At 42.5% G+C, this 18679-nt stretch overlaps 1 protein-coding gene across 2 annotated transcripts in view; it reads right to left on the bottom strand.

Moving 5' to 3' along the window:
* Agps (alkylglycerone phosphate synthase) overlaps positions 1-14162 on the bottom strand; it is a 94061-nt gene extending 79899 nt beyond the window's left edge. For both annotated transcript variants that reach the window (XM_085680936.2, XM_087900068.1), the window contains exon 1: positions 13852-14162. In XM_085680936.2, coding sequence (XP_085537062.2) covers positions 13852-14147 — 296 coding nt within the window. In that variant the 5' untranslated portion in view covers positions 14148-14162. The remainder of the gene's footprint in view (positions 1-13851) is intronic.
* Between the last annotated feature and the right edge of the window lie 4517 nt (positions 14163-18679).

Raw genomic sequence — 18679 nt, 5'->3', positions numbered from 1 at the left:
TACACTATTAAAAAAATCTCATAGACCAAGGTCAATACTGTAGAGGGAGAGATTTGACCGAGGGAAATCCTACAAACAAGATTACCACCAACTTCTTTATTTAAAAAGCAGGGGGTGGGGAGTTCTCACTAGAAATTTAAAGATTGATAGGGGAAGAGGGATTAATATTATATTCTAAGTTTAACTTAAAATGTAGGTCTTCTGAAATAAATTTAAAGTCATCTTCATATCTAGCCTGCAAATCCTACAAAATTACTTAAAAGCTCAGTAAGAAAGCTTTCAAAAATGTTTACAATATACACTGCCTGTATCGGACATGAATCTCCCTTTAACAGGGAGTTAATACAAACAGCTTGGCTCTGTAAACAATAGTTACAGTTATTTTAGAGAAAACCTTAACAGACTATAGGCGTTACACGCCTAATTGTGTGTAACACGAGGGGCCGGCTTGCTAGGGTTTCTGGCCCACCAGGTACCCCACAACCGGCATACCCCAAGGAAAATCACATACAGGACTCCATAAGATTATAAAACTGATTGGCCCATTAGGTCAGGCTACTTATTAGCTCTTATAACTTATGTTACCCCATTATCCTTATCTACATTAGCCACACGGCTCAGTACCTTTCTCAGCTGGGCAGGTTACATCCTGCCTCTTTGGTGGTCTGTGCAGGAGTGCCAGAGGAAACTTCCTGCTTCCCAGAATTCTCCTGTTCTCATTGCATCACCTCTACTTCTTGTCTGGTTTTCCCGCCTATACTTCCTGCCTGGCCAATCAGCATTTTATTAAAATACATGATTGACAGAATACAGATAATTCTCCCACAACAATTGTGAGATGCAACATCTGACTTAGAAAATAAACTGAATGTCATTAGGCTTTGATCAGCACCTGAATCACACACTATCTCTTATTGCCTGATATAATGAACCACCCTACCTTTATCTGATTATGTTGGTATTTCCCAGAGAGAAAGAACCATGCACTAATTTCAAGGTGCACCAATTTCACTTTCTGTGCAGGGCCATGGACACTTCTATCTCTTTTGATCAGCACCTGAATCATACACTATCTCCTATTGCCTGATATAAAAAGCACCACCCTACCTTTATCTGATTATGCTGGCATTTCCCAGAGAGAAGGAACCATGCACTAATTCCAAGGTGCACTAATTTCGCTTTCTGTGCAGAGCCATGGACACTTCTATCTCTGAATATTCCTGAGAGAACTTCTACTTGCAAAACCGTAAGCCTAATTCATCACAGAACTGAGACTGTAGAAAGCATCCAATCAATGAGCTGGAGACACTGTGAGGTGTGGGGCAGACAAACACAACACAACTGAACATGACCTACCTGCAGTCTATTCAAGGTATTGTCGGAAGAATGCAGGCATGGTCACCTGCGCTATGAAGATACAGGCAGTCAGCCTCGGAAAACTTCACGGTCTCACACAGTCTAAGACTGGCCTCTCTACCTCTTGACCCTCCCCCAAGTGCAGGGATTACAGACATGTGCTACCATGCCCAACTTGAAAAGGATAATTTCTACAAAACAAGCTGAGTTAGCAGAAAGATGTAACAAACCAGTCACGCTGCTTTCCCTGCCACAATGGACTACAATCTAAAAACACACTTCTTTTCTTCCCTTAAGTTGTCACAGTAATGAGAAAAGCTAACTAATATAATCACTGAATCCTCTAACACTGTCTGTGGCTGTTGTAATAAAGTACTACAAACTTGCTGGCTTACAATAAAAAGTAATAATTTTGTTTTCCATCATGACCTAGTCTACCTACCTGCTAATTAAGTTGGTCACTGGTGGGGATAAATGTGCTATGCAGTCTAAATGATTAGTTAAAGGGCTCTGACAAGATGAGGGTTCTAGATAGTTCTGTGAGATAATACTCTTGTCACCTATACAATGTGTCTTCTGACAAAACTTGCACACTACTGTTGACAGAGGTTTCTGTTCTGCCTGGTCCAATAGCCATTCAATCCCAAAGAAACACACACAGGCCTATATTAATTATAAACTGGTTGGCCTATTAGATCAGGCTTCTTATTAACTCTAATAACTTATATTAGCCCATAATTTTTGTCTGTGTTAGCTATGTGGCTTAGTACCTTTATCAGCGAGGCATTCTCATTTTGCTTCCTCTGCAGCTGGGTCACGACTGCTGCAGATTCAGCCTTTCCTCTTCCCAGAATTCTCCTGTTCTCGTTGCCACCTATACTTCCTGCCTGGTCGCCCCACCTAAACTTCCTGCCTGGCTACTAGCCAATCAGCGTTTTTATTAAAAGACAAGTGACAAATCTTTACAGAGTACAAAACCACTGTCCCACAGCACATCCCCCTTTTATTTTCAAAACAAGAACTCTGAATCTAATCTCCCTTGTTTAGTTTTCTTTCTGACCATTATCCATAACAACTTGTAACCAACACTCTAAACAAAGACAAGCATCCATAATCTATTGAGGGGGGGAGACATGGGCAATTTTCCAGGCTACTTCATGCTGATTGGGAGCACTGATAATCTTATGGGGACCTAAAGAAAATTTAGAATTATTATCAAGTCCTGACTGGAGAATCCTGTGAGACTTGATCATCTCAGACAAAAGGTGGGCCTTTTGTCTCTGTATTAGTTTCATTGGTTAAATAAAGAAGCTGCCTTGGCCTTTTGATAAACTTACTTAAAACATCACAAGATTTTTGTTTTAACTCCACCGCATGGTTCTCCACATGAACTTTGTAAGCAAAGTAATCACACAACAAAGTGAGAAAATTGATCACCTTGTTCTAGCACTAACTACGGCCACAGTGAGTACCAAGTCGCCTAAAGCAACGGGCAAACAGTGCTCCTTTCTAGCTGAAAGTAGGTGGCTTCACTGGGGTGGCATGCAACTTCCATGCATTCCAAGAGTTCTCTGGGAGATGGTAGAGACTACAGCTAAGCAGAGGTAGAAAAGCGTAAGGATTTTCATATCTACGTGACTAAAGCATAAAGCTAAACAGGAAAGTTACAGGCAACAGCAGAAAGCAAGCAGCATCAATGGAAACTATCGGTAAACAAATGTGCAACTCTATATTCTGCCTTCAAACTGCTTCCACTTGCCTCTGCAGGCACCCTGTGAATGGCACACAGATGTGCACGCAGGCAAAACACCCATGCAGCAAAACAACAACAACATCTTTAAAGACTGCTCGCTCTCCAGCTATTCCCAGACACAAAAGCCTTATCACCACTCCTAGGACATCCTGCCCTTTTATGGCAGCTTATCTTTGTACCTGTTCCACATCTCTTCTCTGAAATGCCCTTCTCTCCTTTGAGAACTACTAATGCACGAAGCCAGTTCTTCTGAAATGCTTCTATCGTTCTCAAAGATTTATGACTCCCTCTGTACACAATGATCATAAAATTTATTACATCCTTGACACCATATCTATCTGCCAATCACTTGTACAATGTTAGAAGTTAGCACAGCACCACCATGCAGCACTCAGTTTCTCTGACCACATACTGTCTCATAATGAATGGAAATTGTTTTTAAAAGATATATATAATAAAAAGAAAAATGAAAACCCAGCTACAGAGACCACTGACAAGGCTCTAGGTTTGACCCCAGCATTGGAAAAATCAAAATTTTATCTGAGTTGGTGTCAGTGCAGGTAAGTATTTTGTGAGACACAGCTGAAGAAATGTATCTGCTCCATCAGACTGAACAAAGGGTGAGGATGGAGCTCAATGCTGGAAGGAGACATGTTGGGTTGAAGCATTCAAATAATGAAAAAAGTGAAGAGAAACAGTGGCATTTTGGGAATGAAAACTAATAACCAAACATAGCTCATGTGTGCAGAGTTGGAGAAATCAGCAAGACATTTAGGCAGAATCACTCAGAATCAGCTAATAATTATCAGTATTAAAATAAGTTTTGGAAGAAATATCACCTGAGAAGTCCTCCACAAGACTGGTGAAAGTCTAATTAGAAAACATTAATACACATGTAGAAGAACGAATTAAGGGCTGGGGATATCGTTCAGTGGTGTAGCATGTATCTAACATGCTCAATGTTCTGGCTTCAATTCCCAGGATACATACACAAAATAATTAAAACCAATAATAATAAATTCATCTTTCTATTTTCATCTAACTCAAACCAATACTTAAAACTTAATCCTGGTGTTGGTGGTACATGCCTTTAATACCAGCATTTGGGAGGCAGAGGCAGGCAGGTCTCTGTGAGTTCAAGGCCAACCTGGTCTACAAGAGCTAGTTCCAGGACAGCTAAGAGCTAGGACTGCAACACAGAGAAACTCTGTCTCGAAAAACCAAAATAATAACAATAATAGTAATAATAATAATAATAATAATTTTAAAAAAGAAAATCAATCTCAATCAATACATGTACCTAAGCACTAGATTTTTTTATTAATAAGCTACCCATTATATAAAACCCATGGTGGACATGGCAAATTAGGCGGTATTTTAATAGCCCTGAAGCTGGATTCCAGTAGAGTTCATGCCCTGTTAGAAGAAATGCAGAGTATGAGCAGGCCCTGTAAAGTCTGTCAATTAGGTAATTCATATTGCTTTATTCTAAGGTCTTAGAGTACATAAACACTGCCTCAGATGATGGTATGAAACCTCTAACTGAGTAACAATAAAGAGTTGAGAGTTCCAGTGAGGTGGTGGCAAGAACAGGACGGGTATCCTGATCAAAACTCCTGATTAGTAACTTCAAGCACACTACAAGAATAATATATCCACGTATTCACACAGTGGCTTTGTTTTGTTTTTTGATTTTATTTATTATGTATACAGTGTTCTGCCTGTAGGTCAGAAGAGGGCACCATGTGGTTGCTGGGAATTGAACTCAGGACCTCTGGAAAAGCTGTCAGTGCTCTTAAACCACTGATCCGTCTCTCTACAGTGAAAGACAAGATGATATCTATAGCCCCAAATCTCAGCTAGGAAGCAGAACATTCATCAACAGTAACTGAGTTACTGGAAAGGTAAGTTTTCCTTATTAAGTAAGCATACTTTAGTACTAAAAAATCCAATGTTAACTATACAGATGCTTGAGAATCAAAGGAAGATGTTGATGGTCTATTTTAAGAAAACTATGCAAAACCATGATCTTTTTTTTTTTTTTTGACTTTTGATTTTTTTCAAATAGGGTTTCTCTGTAGCTTTGGAGCCTGTCCTGGAACTAGCTCTTGTAGACCAGGCTGATCTTAAACTCACAGAGATCCATCTGCCTCTGCCTCTTGAGTGCTGGGATTAAAGGTGTGCATCATGATCACCCGGCCTGATCTTTTATATGTTTATGAAACTTAAGACTATGACCAATAATAATGACTTGCCTGTAACTCAAAATTAAAATGTATACTTGAGAAACAGATTTAGACTTGGAATTTTAGCTGAAATTTTTTAAGTTAATAAATAATACTTAAACACTGCAAGCATATTTAAGGTTATTGTTTAAAAACAACTCAGGAGCTGACAAGATGGCTCAGAGAATAAAGACGCTTGACATGCAAGGTCCGTAACCTGAGTTCAATCCCTGGGCCCACGTAAATTCAGGAGGGAACCCCACAAAGTTGTCCTCAGGCTTCCACAGAGGCACTGTGTCAGGTGCATACACACACAATAAATACTTTTTACATTTCTATGTAATCAGTTTACAAGGATGATTTAGTGCCTGGTTAAAAGTTATTCTCTCAAATTACTGGCAGAGTCAAGAAGACTGCACACACTGATGATATACTACATGGTGCATTCACTGCACACACTGATGATAAACTACATGGTGTATTTACTGCACTAACTGATAATATACTACATGGTGTATTCACTGCACACACTGATAAATATACTACATGGTACATTCACTGCACACACTGATGAATATACTACATGGTGCATTCACTGCACACACTGATGATATACTACATGGTACATTCACTGCACACACTGATAATAAACTACATGGTGTATTCACTGCACACACTGATAAATATACTACATGGTACATTCACTGCACACACTGATGAATATACTACATGGTGTATTCACTGCACACACTGATGATATACTACATGGTGCATTCACTGCACACACTGATAATAAACTACATGGTATATTCACTATACACACTAATGAATATACTACCATGGTATATTCACTAGAAACCAAGCTCACTAACTAAATCAAAGACCAATCATGTTAGTCCCTTCTTTTGCAATAATATATACAAAACATTCACAGCTATAAACTTAGTATTAAAACAACTAAAGTGAAAAATATCAGTTCCTCAAATGCTCATTAATAATGAAGAGGACAAGCTACATGCAATGGAACACATTTAAACATCGGGTTGAACTAAACGAACAATTACAGGCTGGGGAGTACCCCAGTGAGTAAAGTGTTGGTTGTGCAAGGATGAGGACCTAAACTTGGATCCTTGGCACCCATATAAAAAACTAGATACAGTGGCATTCATCTGTGATTCCAACACCAGAAAAAATAGACTGGAAGATCCCTGGGGCTTGCTGACCTGCCAATCTAGCTGAACCAATGAGCTTCGGTAAGAAGCACTGTCTGAAAAAAGTAGACAAAGTATCTGAGTAAGAGACTAGATGCTGACCTCTGGCCTCCATGCATTCGTACAACTACAGACACATGCACATGTGCATGTAACACACATACACACAAAGTGAACACCAGGTTGGGGAGGTAACTCAGTGGATAAAAATGCTTGTCATACAAGTGTGAGGATTGGAGTTCAAATCCCAGAACCCATATAAGAGTTGGGAAAACATGACAGTCACCTGTAATCACAGCACCTAGGGTACAGAGACAGGGGAACCCAAAACCAAACTGGGTAGGTAGACTGCAGAAACTAGCAAGATCCAGGTTCAGCAAGAGGCCATCTCAACAAATAAGTAGGAGCTGGGATACGGCTCAGCAGCTAAAAGCACTCAATGCTCTTGCAGAGGACCTAAGTTCAGTTCCCAGCACCCACACTGGGTGCTCACAACCATCTGTAACTCTAGCTCTAGGAGTCCAATGCCCTCTTCTGGCTGTGGGAACTTGCAAGCACATGGTATAAATAAATTCAGGCACATACATCTACAAATAAAATTTTTAAAATGTATAAATCCACCTTTCTAAAATGGAAATGCAGGGCTGGAGAGATGGCTCAGCAGTTACAAGTCTGTACTTCATTTGTGGAGCATCCAAGTTTGAATCCAAGCACCTATATGAGATGGTTCAAAACTGCCTGTACTACCAATTCCAGGGGTAAGGTACCATCATCTGGCCTCCCCATGGAGGCCATGGTACACTCATGAGCCCAAACCGCCACTCAGACACACACATGTACATAAAATTAAACTTTTTAGATAAATAAAGTAGAGAACAATCAAGAAAGACACAAATATCAACATCAGGCCTATAGTGTATGTGCATACACAAGCAAAAACATACATGAATATACACATATATGTGTATATTTAGAACAATTCAGTGAGTTTTTGATCCATATTCCATTCCCACATTATGGGTGTACCACCTAACAATATGCATTACATTTGGAGGAAAACAAACATGTCAAAGAGTAAAGAAAAGATGATCCAGGTATCGAATGTCATATGCAGCCAGAATCCATAGTGGTATCCAAGAATGAAAAATGGACCTAAAAGGCCTGACTCAGAAAGATTCTCTGAAGTCATTAGCTGTCCTGTCAAAAGTTCTGTGTAATGTATTCAGTAGCAATGGTGATAGTTAGCTCACAGCAAGGAAAAATGAAGGCCGTTGTTCAGGCTCTGTGCAGTTATGGTCAGTTTCTCTTATTTCTTCCAAAAACACCTCGGCCATAGGTCCCTTCCACAGCTCCAGTTCCTAGCACTAGAAGACTTCAGGACGGAGATGAATGGGATACTTCATGAATTCTTAGAGAACATACCAAGCACCTGGGTTAATCTTCTCTCTCTCTAAAACACTCTCTCATGTTAGCTCTCTGGAGCTGGCTATCTCTCCCCAAGAGGAAGCCATTACATAATCTATCTAATTAAAGGTAAATAATAAGTAATCCAGATCTAACCCATATTCTACCTGTAATAGTTGACATTTCACCTTTCTTTTTAAAATTTGTTTAATATGTGTGTTTGTCTGCATTTAGTATGTGTAACACATGAATGCCTGGTACCATCAAAAGCCAGAAAAGGGTGTCAAATCCTCTTGAACTGGAGTTGTGATAGTTACAGATAGTTGTGAACCACCATGAAGGAGCTGTGGACCCTCAGGTCCTCTGCAAGAACAGCAAGTACTCTTAACCACTGAGCCACTTCTCCAACCACCATTTTTATTTCTGTTTGTATCTTGTGTTATCACTCAGCTGATTCTGAACTCAGGCACTGGGAAAGACACGATGAACTATTATCCTGAGAATACAACAAACAGAGAGAAGAGGGGGAGCAATCACTGTGCTCCAAAGGGTTGACTCTGCTCGAGATCCTCTGGGTTAGCTGAGGGTTGAATTTAACATACTAATCTCATAAGCAGCAGAAATCTCTTCAATGATGAGAAAATAAAGGAATAATATCTGCTTTTAAAGGCATATAAAGTATCTCGTGCTCCTGTAACAGCATTCCGTTTCTCTGTAGCCTAAAAGTAGATCACTGAATTTCCTCCCAGATACTCTTACTAAGTGAACCTGGGGTAGATGGCTCTTCGGTAACCTGTGAACAAGAGGAACGGTTGGAGAAGGTCTGGTTTATGTCAATGTGCAAACCAGAGAGATTAAGACATCAAGGTTTCTTGCCCACAACAGTTTAACCAGGCAGCAAGTCCCCCACAACTCCTTCTCTTTTCCTCTAACCTTGGTTCTCCCACATTTCTCCTTGTTCTCTTACTCTAACACTGTCTTCTCCCGTAAGGGGAACAACAAAATTCACTCGCTAACTTGCAGGCAGCCAGGCTACCCTTTTAAACCACAGTTTATATTTTCCTAAATTTTTAATTTCACTTAGATGGGTACTTCTAATTTATCACTAAGTACAACATAAACTAACACCTAAAGTACAGAAGCCAGTATTCAATTATTATCATCACAAACAGTTTGAAGCTTAGCACACTAAGGAGAGCAACCTGACAACTTTACCCAGGGAATAAGTGCCATGGTGTAGCAACAAGGAAACAGCACAGGGAAAGGAACATGGGTTGAGAGGAGGTCAGAGCTGAAAAACCATTTCATTCATTTCACAACTCCTTATCATTAATTAGTCAAACAAAATTAACTGAGCTTCTACATCCTGTAACCAACATAAAATACCTCCTGTTTCCCAAAACTTTTAAATGAGGCAATGTGCATGTGCTTTAGAATGGTGCCTTCAAGTTAACTTACTCAAATTAAAATTCCTATTAACACCATCACTAGGATTCCCAGCTCAGAACTCATACCATGCTATTTCTTATGATATAACTACCAAATTAAGCTTCACTTATTGCAAATAATGTTGTCTGATGTGGAATGTTCTTCTGTATATGAGCTGCTTTTCTTGGATAATAAATAAGGCTGTTTTGGCCAGTGGTTTAGCAGAGTAAAGCCAGACAGGAAATCTGGACAGAGATATAGAGAGAGAGTAAGTGAAATCAGAGAGACACCATGTAGCTGCCAAAGAAGGATGCCAGAAACTTACTGGTAGGCCACAGCCTCATGGTGATACACAGATTAATAAAAATGTAAAAATGAGTTAAGATGTAAGAGGTAGCTAGAAATATGCCTGAGCTATTGGCCAAACAGTGTTGTAATTAATATAGTTTCTGTGTGATTATTCGGATCTGGGTGGCCGGAATCTAAAGTGCAGTCTCCACCTACAAATGGCGACCAACATGTCCAAATAGCCTACGCTACAGAAATGATGCTGCTGCAGGCTGCCTTCCTAAACATTATCTCCAAGAAGTTAACTCAGGCTCGGAAGAACATGCACTAAAGCTGTGATACATGTTAAATAATACCTCCAAGGTTCGTCTTCAGAACTGCTCACCGTTTTCCCTCCTGATACAGCATTTCTCATTGTCCTAGAACTCAAAGGAGCTCAGGTCTGGCAAACAAGCTGCTGGGAGCCACCTGCTTCCACCTCACTCTCAATGAAATATACACACATCACAACATCTAACTTTTTTACATGGACGCTGTGGCTCAAACACATGTCCTCATGTTTGGGGGGCAAACATTTTACCAACTGAGCTCCCTCCCCTACTCTTGAATAATATATTTTTAAAGAATGACACATGTAGGTTGGGTCATGTCCTCACTGCAACTCATTCTTAGTGCCAGCAACTAATGACCAAATCCAATCCAATCAGTCACTGCCCAGCTTATCTTGCAGGCTCCTACATTCACCAGCCCTCAGCTGTTTCTTTATTATGTCTATTACCACCTCACATGCTATTATTACTTGTCCACTATCTCTACTCCAACTGGAATCTAAGTTTCACAAGGGCACGGCTTTGTGTACTGCTGTATGCTACTGTCATGAATGAATGGCCTGATTATATATAAGCCAAAGCCTTCAGGGCCTGCCATCGCCTTTTTCATTTTACTCCCATCTGTACCAACACGCAACTGCCACCTAAACACAACATGTACTTCCGCGGCCCTTGCTTTGCCATAACAAACTTTTCTCATCATCCAATCAAGCCACCAAAGTATCAATATTTTTCAAACCTTCTTCTAAGCCCAGAGAGTGTGCCTCTTTCTCTCCCTTGTGCTACATCTATACCTTTGTCTACACTAGCGCTAATTATATTACTGGAACTTGTAACATCTTCCTAGATTGCGAGTTCTTAAAAACCAGGGCTTTATCGCTAACCTAGCACAGCCCTTGTTATAAAGCAATTTATCGGCAAATAGTCACTAAATTAACATATGCATGACTATTCTGCAAGAGGAATGAAAGCAGGAAGTATCAAGAAGTCACTGCTCCAAACTTATGATAAGCAATCATGAGATAAAACAGTGACAACCAATACCACCACCCAGAGTAAGAAAAGACGAGTACTAAGCAAATCACTGAAGATTCCAAAACCACCCAGCACATCTGTAATCTCATTTTGCTGGATATATGCCTAGATTCCTCCTGCTCCAAAATTCACCTTCCCCTTAGGCTCGGTTCTTGTTGCTACAGATGTTGAGACTCAGCTATGTAGAAGGAAGCAGAAAGAAGACGGGGGTTTCCCAGTAAACAAAAATCAAGTAGAAGGATCGCACTCCAAAGTTTCTGATGTTTCATCTAATACATGATTTTTTTGTTTCCTTTAATACAAGGTAATGTTGTGTTATGCACTGAGTCAAACACAAGCATTCTGATTAAACTTGAGAGTAATTCTGCTCGTACAGATGTTACACTACCCAACTCACCCTGAGCTCCCCACCAGCTGCTACACCCTATGCCAGAAACGGGCTGCAGTTGTGCCTAGGCTACCAACAAATTCAGTCTCTGACAGCCGTACAAGGACTACACCCATCCAGAGCAGTTATCCTTGGCCTTAAGACATCTTATCCATTACCTCAGAGCGTTGATTGCTATTTCTTCTCTAAATGCCTAAGACAAAGGCCACTAAATTCAGTCCTAACGAAACCTGCCCTGCCCACTTAAGTGTATATATAAATGTTTTATCACACAAACACATGCAAATGAGAAAATATCTATGCATATGAAGCCACTGGAGGGAAAAATGAATTTTAAACCCTGTAACTTCAGTGAAACCAGAGGTGACATATGACCCTCAATTTTACCCTCCTACTACCAAATAACCAAATTCTGGAAAACGTACCTCCTCATCGTTTTCAAATGGTTTTCCTTAGTTCAGAGTTCCAGCATTATTGATTAAGGTACGAGATTCATAACCACTGTCTTCAGATACAAGGACAGCTACAGCTATTTGTTGAGAGCTTGTGTTATACACTAGCACAGGCAATACACTAAGCATTTCATATTTTAGATGCGTTTTTCTGTTTCCAAAGCAAAACGCAAGGCAGGGATTGGTTCTTCCTTGTTTTTTAGTGTTTTTTTTAAACATTTTGTAATGATTTCTTTACTCTTATTTTATGTGCACTGATGCTTTGCCTGCACATATATGGCTGTGTGAGGATGTTGGATTCCTGGAGTTACAGACAGCTGTGAGCTGCCATGTGGAATTGAACCTGGACCATCTGGAAGAACAGACAGTGCTCCTAACTGCTGAACCATCTCTCCAGCACCTTTGGTTTTGTTTCTGAGTCAGGGTCTCTTTTACTAGGTAGACCAAGCTGGCCTCGAATTCACGAGCCTCTGCCTCCCAAGTGCTGGAACTAAAGGTGTGCACCAGCACCTCTAGGTAAGGAGGAGACAGAAGCGCTGAGAGAGACTGACAGTTTACAAGTAGAAAAGACCCTAATGGAATTCAAACCCAGGACGGCTTCCAGTCATTGTTATACTGCCAAACAAACCTTCAATTCCACTAATGCTTTGCTCCATATACCCTGAAACCAGTTTCCCCTCTCAAACCTTCGCCCCTTGGCCTTCTCACCCTCATGCCACATGAACCCCAGCAGTTCCGTAGTCTCACCCTTTCCTGACCTGGACCATTCTGTTTATCTACTATGAACACTGTTCCTCCCCGGTGGCCCTATTTTCAATAAAAACTTCAAGATTTACACAAAAGAATCTTGGCTCAAGAAAGTCTTTATCCTAAGAATTACACACTCCAAACTGGGTTAAATGACCATGTTTCAATTACTGGCTAAATTTCTTACATATAGTACTTTAGGAACTTACAGTGAACAGTGTATTTCAGAATCTCTGCATTTCTAGTACAGTGTATATGCAGTAAGGACTTAAGGGGGTGAATTAAAGAAGCAGTCAATTGGTTTTGGATGTCCAACCTGTCACTCAGGGACCTGCTACCTGCAGCAGACTTCTCTCTCTCTCTCTCTCTCTCTCTCTCTCTCTCTCTCTTTAATTTCTTCTTCTGTAAAATGAGAGACTACAGTACCTACCTAACAGCTTAGGAAGAAGTAATGGATTTAGCGCCATCCCCAGTACTTTGAAAGTACCCATTAAAGTTAGCAAAATCTTCTTTCATTCTCCAAGTTCCTCCAAACAGATGATCTCAGAAAACACCATCTTGCAACATCTTCCATCCGAGATGGAGATTTCCTCCAAAGGTCTTGGGATTTCATCAACATTCCTCAGCCAGACGCTTGTCTTTTAGCTTCTTACAGAGACCAGTAGGTAGACTTTCCAGCTCTTAAGTAACCAATGCTTGCAGTCTGCTGCACCTTACCGGCCAGTTTCCTCCCTAAAGTCACAACCCATTCCCATAAGGAAGTGGTAGCCTCCCCCACAGAAACCACTCAGTGTCCTTTCCCGGAGTTTCAATGATCCTGACCCCACTTCATCCTGCACCCAGGCTTTTGAGAATTAGCAAAAGTCTAATTATCTAATGCAAATCTAAACCTCCTCATCATAGATTAAGAAAGCCCCTGGTACCCGTTCAAAGATCTTCAATGACAGAGAATGAGTTTCTACCATCAAAAACCAAGAACAGGGATCCCTCTAAATTCTTCTCTATACGAGGTCATGAAATGCGTTACGGTAAAAGGGACCAAAATCAGCCAACCCATGCCACCCCCTCCAGACCGCGTCTGGTCCACTCTCAGGCGACGAGCTGAGGCACGCGCAGGACTAGGATGCCTTCCGCCCACCGTGTCAACTCCTTGCCCACTCCGGTGCCCTCCTCTCCCTCAGCCCAGGCCGCGTGTGGCCTCCCGCGGCCAGCTCCTTCCCCGGCCCGCTACTCACCGCTTCTTGGGGATGGTGCCCGACTCCGGCGCGGCGGGAGTGGCGGCGGGCGACGCCCCGGCCGCCGACGCGGCTCTCCGCGCTTTGCACTCATTGGTACTCGGAGCCTCCTGGGGCCGGCCCAGCAGATGGCCCGACAGAACCCGCAGCCGCCGGCGCGCGCGGCCCGCGTCTGGGTCCCGCTCGCTCGCGCCCGCCTCGCCCGCCGCCTCCGCCATGGCTTCCGCCTTGTGCCGCCGCCCGAGGCCGCTGGGCGCGGGTGAAAGGTCACTCAGAGCGGCGCCCCGCGCGACCATTCGCTGCGGCGCATCCCGGCAGCCACCGCGGCGACTGGCGGCAGGGGCCTTGCGCCTGGAGCTTCACGGGCTCTGTCCCCGCCCACCGCTGTCTCGCCCCGCCTCTCCCCGCCTCGACCACGCCCTCCGCCGGGCCCCTGCTCGCCTCGGCTTGGCGCACCTGCCGGGGTGAGCAGGTTAGTTCCAGCGCACCCGGGGTTGGCCCAGAGGGGCAGGAGGCGAGCCAAACCACACAACACTCCCGCAGCCGACAAACCTGTGGGTGTGGCGTCCTGGAAGTAGCCCCAGCGCCTGGAGGGTTATTTCCTGGGACTGGTGCCTAGGCGCTTGAATAGTGGGCCACCGGTGGTGCTGCTAACCTGGCAACAGAGCCGGGCCTGCGTTTCCTGGTAGACTTGGCCTGCTAGGTCAAAACCGATCCTCTAACCTATAGAGCCAGTGTCTCTCTTAGTGTCATTTCCCATCACCTACTAAGTGCCGAGCACTGCGCTCAGCCAGCGCTCCTGTGGAGGTCAGATGACAACTTCCAGTAGCCTCCCTCCCTGGGCATCAAACGTGGGTTGTCATGGTTGGCGGCAAATGCCTTTATCCACAGAACCATCTTGCCTGCCTTGAGGTGCATTTTTATACAGTCCTCAAGCTAACGGTTTTTCTCCTTGAAAAGGTGTCATCTGCAAAAATACCATTGAGTTTGTTTTGCGTTGGCCTCCTAGGCATGGGACCTACCCTCAAGTGTGGTTAATATACCCAATGAGACTCCGCTGGAGGAAGCTAATTTTTCCTTTGCAACTGGGTACTAATTTCAGAGAGCTTCTTGGTTGGGGTTGCCCTCTCAGCTCTGGCACCCCATCTGGCTTGAACCTCTGAAAGTCCTGTTTGTGCTGCCACCGTCTCTGTGAGGTCGTTTGTGAATCTGTCCTGTTGCATCAGGAAGACACTTTCTTTGGAGCCATCCGTCTCCTCGGGCTCTTTCTATCTTTCCTCCTCTTCTAGATAGATCCCTGAGCCCTGCAGGGAGGGGTTTGGTGAAGACATCCTATTTGAGTAGCTTGGCATCTTTTTATACTTGATTTTTCAAGTGATTTAAAAGCTTTAAAGACCTCATAACATTTATTTTGTGGAACTACTTAACATCTCTGCTCAATTGTTTTGCTCTTCTTCTGACTTTTAAATTCATGGGCCCTGTTTCGGTGCACACGCTCACACCACAGCAAGCCTGCTCCTCCTGGGTGTGTTTAGGATTCAGTGGATGATTGAAAAGTAGATATACGTTCCTGGACATGTGATAACAGAAGACAGGGATCCTTCACCTCATTGTCTGTGAGAGAAGTAGTGCCATACTTTAAAAGAATGTTTAAACCTTGTTCTACCTTCCAGGAGCATGCAGATAATCATAATGACCTTTTGTCTTGCACAAGCTGAAGAAAGACACATTCCGATCTATTAACCTGATAAAAGTCACCAGCGTAGGCAGAGGTTACTCAGTTCAAGAATTAATGAGCTGAGAGTTAGTCCTAAATGTTGTTCCCTCCATTCATCTGGGCATTGCTTCCATTTCCTCATTTGTGACTTCCTTTATCTTCCTCAAGCCAGCTCAGGTGTCACCGGTGACGTTGCTCCAGAGGAAAATAACAGCATTGATTTAGACTTACCAATTATTGAGTCAAGATGTCCTACTGCTGACAGAGGTGTCTGCCCCACCCAGTCCCACCGCCATTTAGTCTCAAAGAAACACACAGAGGCCTACATTCTCCTATTCTGATCACCCTGCCTGTGCTTCCTGCCTGGCTACTAGCCAATCAACTTTTTTTGAACCAATATAAGTAACAAATCTTTATAGGGTACAAGACCATTGTCCAACAGTAATTTCCTTTTTTTTTTCTTTTCAAAACAAAAACTCTAAATCTAATCTGTTTTGTCTATCTTTTATCCTGACCATTATCCATAACAACTTGTAACCAATACTCTAATCAAAGACAAATATATATAATCCATTTTGGGAGGAATGTGGGTGTAGTTTTTACAGCTACTTCCTGTTGATTGGGGGAGCTGATAATCTTATGGGTACCTAAAGAAAATTTGGGATTATGGCCAAGTCCTGACTAGATTATTCTGTGAGGCTTGTTCATCTGAGCCAACAGTCTTGAGGCTGTTCTGGATGTAGAACTCAGAGGAAACTCCATCAAAGGTCCTATGAAATGTTGAATCATCTGGTTCATCTGCTCCTATCAGAGATTTTTTTAGGGGATCGTCCTTGATCAAACCTGATTTTTTTTAAACCCAGAATGAATCCACAGCCTCTCATTTCCTGTGGAAACAAAAGCAAAACCTCTTCTCCAAAGTAACATATCTTTTGACTTAAATTTTAAAGTCAAGGCATTTCCAAAATATATAGGTTGTATTAATCCAGCAGCATCTTAATCAAATGTCTTTTAGCAGCTTTTGCTCCTTTCTCAGCCATCAAACAATTAAAAGACAACACAATAACATACAGTATCCAGACTCTGTGTATTTTCCCTTTCTACATGGTTTTATTTTAAACTATATTTTTTATTTTTAATTTTTGGTTTTTTTGAGGTAGTGTTTCTCTATGTATCTTTGGCTGTCCTGGAAGGAGTACAGTGGTAGGGGAAGGAAGCATGCACAGACCTTCTGGGCTGGTCCCAGTAGGCACATACTCCTGTCCCACGTTGGGCACCAGATGCAGATGAACGTGATAACGTGATTCCACATTGTCTCAGAATGGGGTATAAAAAGGGGCTCTTTATTTAGGGGTAGGCTCACAGATTTACAGTCCTCTGCATGAGCAGGAAACAGGAACCGAATCCAGCAGCCAAGAGAGAGTGAGCAAGCCAAGTACATGCATTTTTAGTACCCAAGGCCACACCCAACCTGGTCCAGCATCTCAAAGGCCATTGGCTGAAGGAGTTCCCCCAGCACCCTACAGCTTCTGATATTGATTATCCTTTACTCTTGCAAGGGTATATTGATTCACCTGTTCTCATCTGTCTCCTTTCATGCTCCCCCTTCACAGGGTGTCACTGCCAACTTGTCCTACCAACCTCACAGTTACTTTTACTGCCTTTTTGCCTTTATATGACTAGAATTTCACCAGTGTTTTTCTCTATGTGTTCATTATTTCCCTAAGAGTGTCTGGTTTTTATTTCTCACACGCTGCCTCCATATAAACATTATTTACATGTTTTTCTGTTGCCCAAGTTCTAACTGGTCCTAATAATAAAAGCCTTGAGCCAGATAATGGGGTAAATACTGAAAGTTCAGAAAGACAAAGGAGAAAGGCACAGCCAACTCTTACCTTGCTAACGCCTCAGTCAAAAAAGGGTCGAGCTCCTGTCTTCACCAGCCTTACATTCCTCTCTCCACCCAGCCATATCACTTCAGGCAAGCTTTATTTGGTAGAGCACAGACAAAATATCACCACATTTCCTCCAGAAAAGTCCAAAACTTCATAAAGGCAGAAGTCATATTGTAGCTGAGACTTACACTCAATTTATAAGGGGCTCAAAATTTTGAATCTGGGAGAGGGACTTGAGCCACAAATGAAAATGTCCAACTAAGAATTAATGATCAGTTGTCTCCTGAACCTAGTACCACAGTGGTCTTTGGAGACCATCTCGTCGCCAACCTGATGCTTTTCCACTTGAGGATGATATTCACAGACATCAAAAAGTGCGAATGGGGTACTTTTTTAAAAAAAAAAATATATCAATTTGTGATTAATAAACTTTAAGCAGGATAAAACAGCTTGAATATTGTCCCACAGGATAGTAATAAGGCAGGTTTGAACACCTGTTAGAAATGGAATGTTATCTAGGAGGCTTGACAGCTCTGAGAAATGTTCTGTGGTTTGTTTGGAGCTTTTGTTAGATTGTTGTCTGTCGGTTTGCTTGCTCGTTTATTCTGACCTAAGGGTCTTACTATGTAGCCCTGGCCGGCCTACAACTCACTATGAGATGAGGATGTCCTCCAATTCACAAATCCACCTGCCGCTACTCCTACCTGCCCAGTATTGGAATTAAAGGCGTGCGCCACCTCTCCTGGTAACCTTGGGGAATGTTACATCTCTTGGAGGCTAGAAGCAGCTGCTGTAGTTAATTCTGTCTGCAGCTGAGGTAAAAGTTCAGCATCTCCGAGGCTGAGGATGGATAAGAATGCTCTCCACCCCCACTTCCTGTAGCCATTGGTTGAGTCCTACGGCTGACTGGAAAGTACTCCCTGTCTAGGGGTGTCAGGTCAACATCTCCAGTGAGACTTAAGGTGGCCTTTCAGATCTGGATACTCAAGTCTTCATCCAGAGCTCTTCTCCTGAAAATATCAGGTGCATCTGAGGCCAGGCTCAGCTGGACCTGGGCTGTGGACCTAATGTGGGCTTAGGACATTGGCTCCTAAGGCAGTTCTCCTGCCTTCTGTGGACGTTAGCCTGAATTCATAGGGTACCAATTGGACCCTATTTGGCTGAATGTGGGTATGCAAATGAGCTGAAGAGATGAAACCAATCAGGGAAGAGTTTT

The sequence above is a fragment of the Myodes glareolus genome, chromosome 21 (assembly GCF_982192425.1).
Source record: "Myodes glareolus chromosome 21, mMyoGla1.1, whole genome shotgun sequence".
Classification (NCBI taxonomy): domain Eukaryota; kingdom Metazoa; phylum Chordata; class Mammalia; order Rodentia; family Cricetidae; genus Myodes; species Myodes glareolus.
This window is presented reverse-complemented; position numbering and strand designations above follow the sequence as displayed.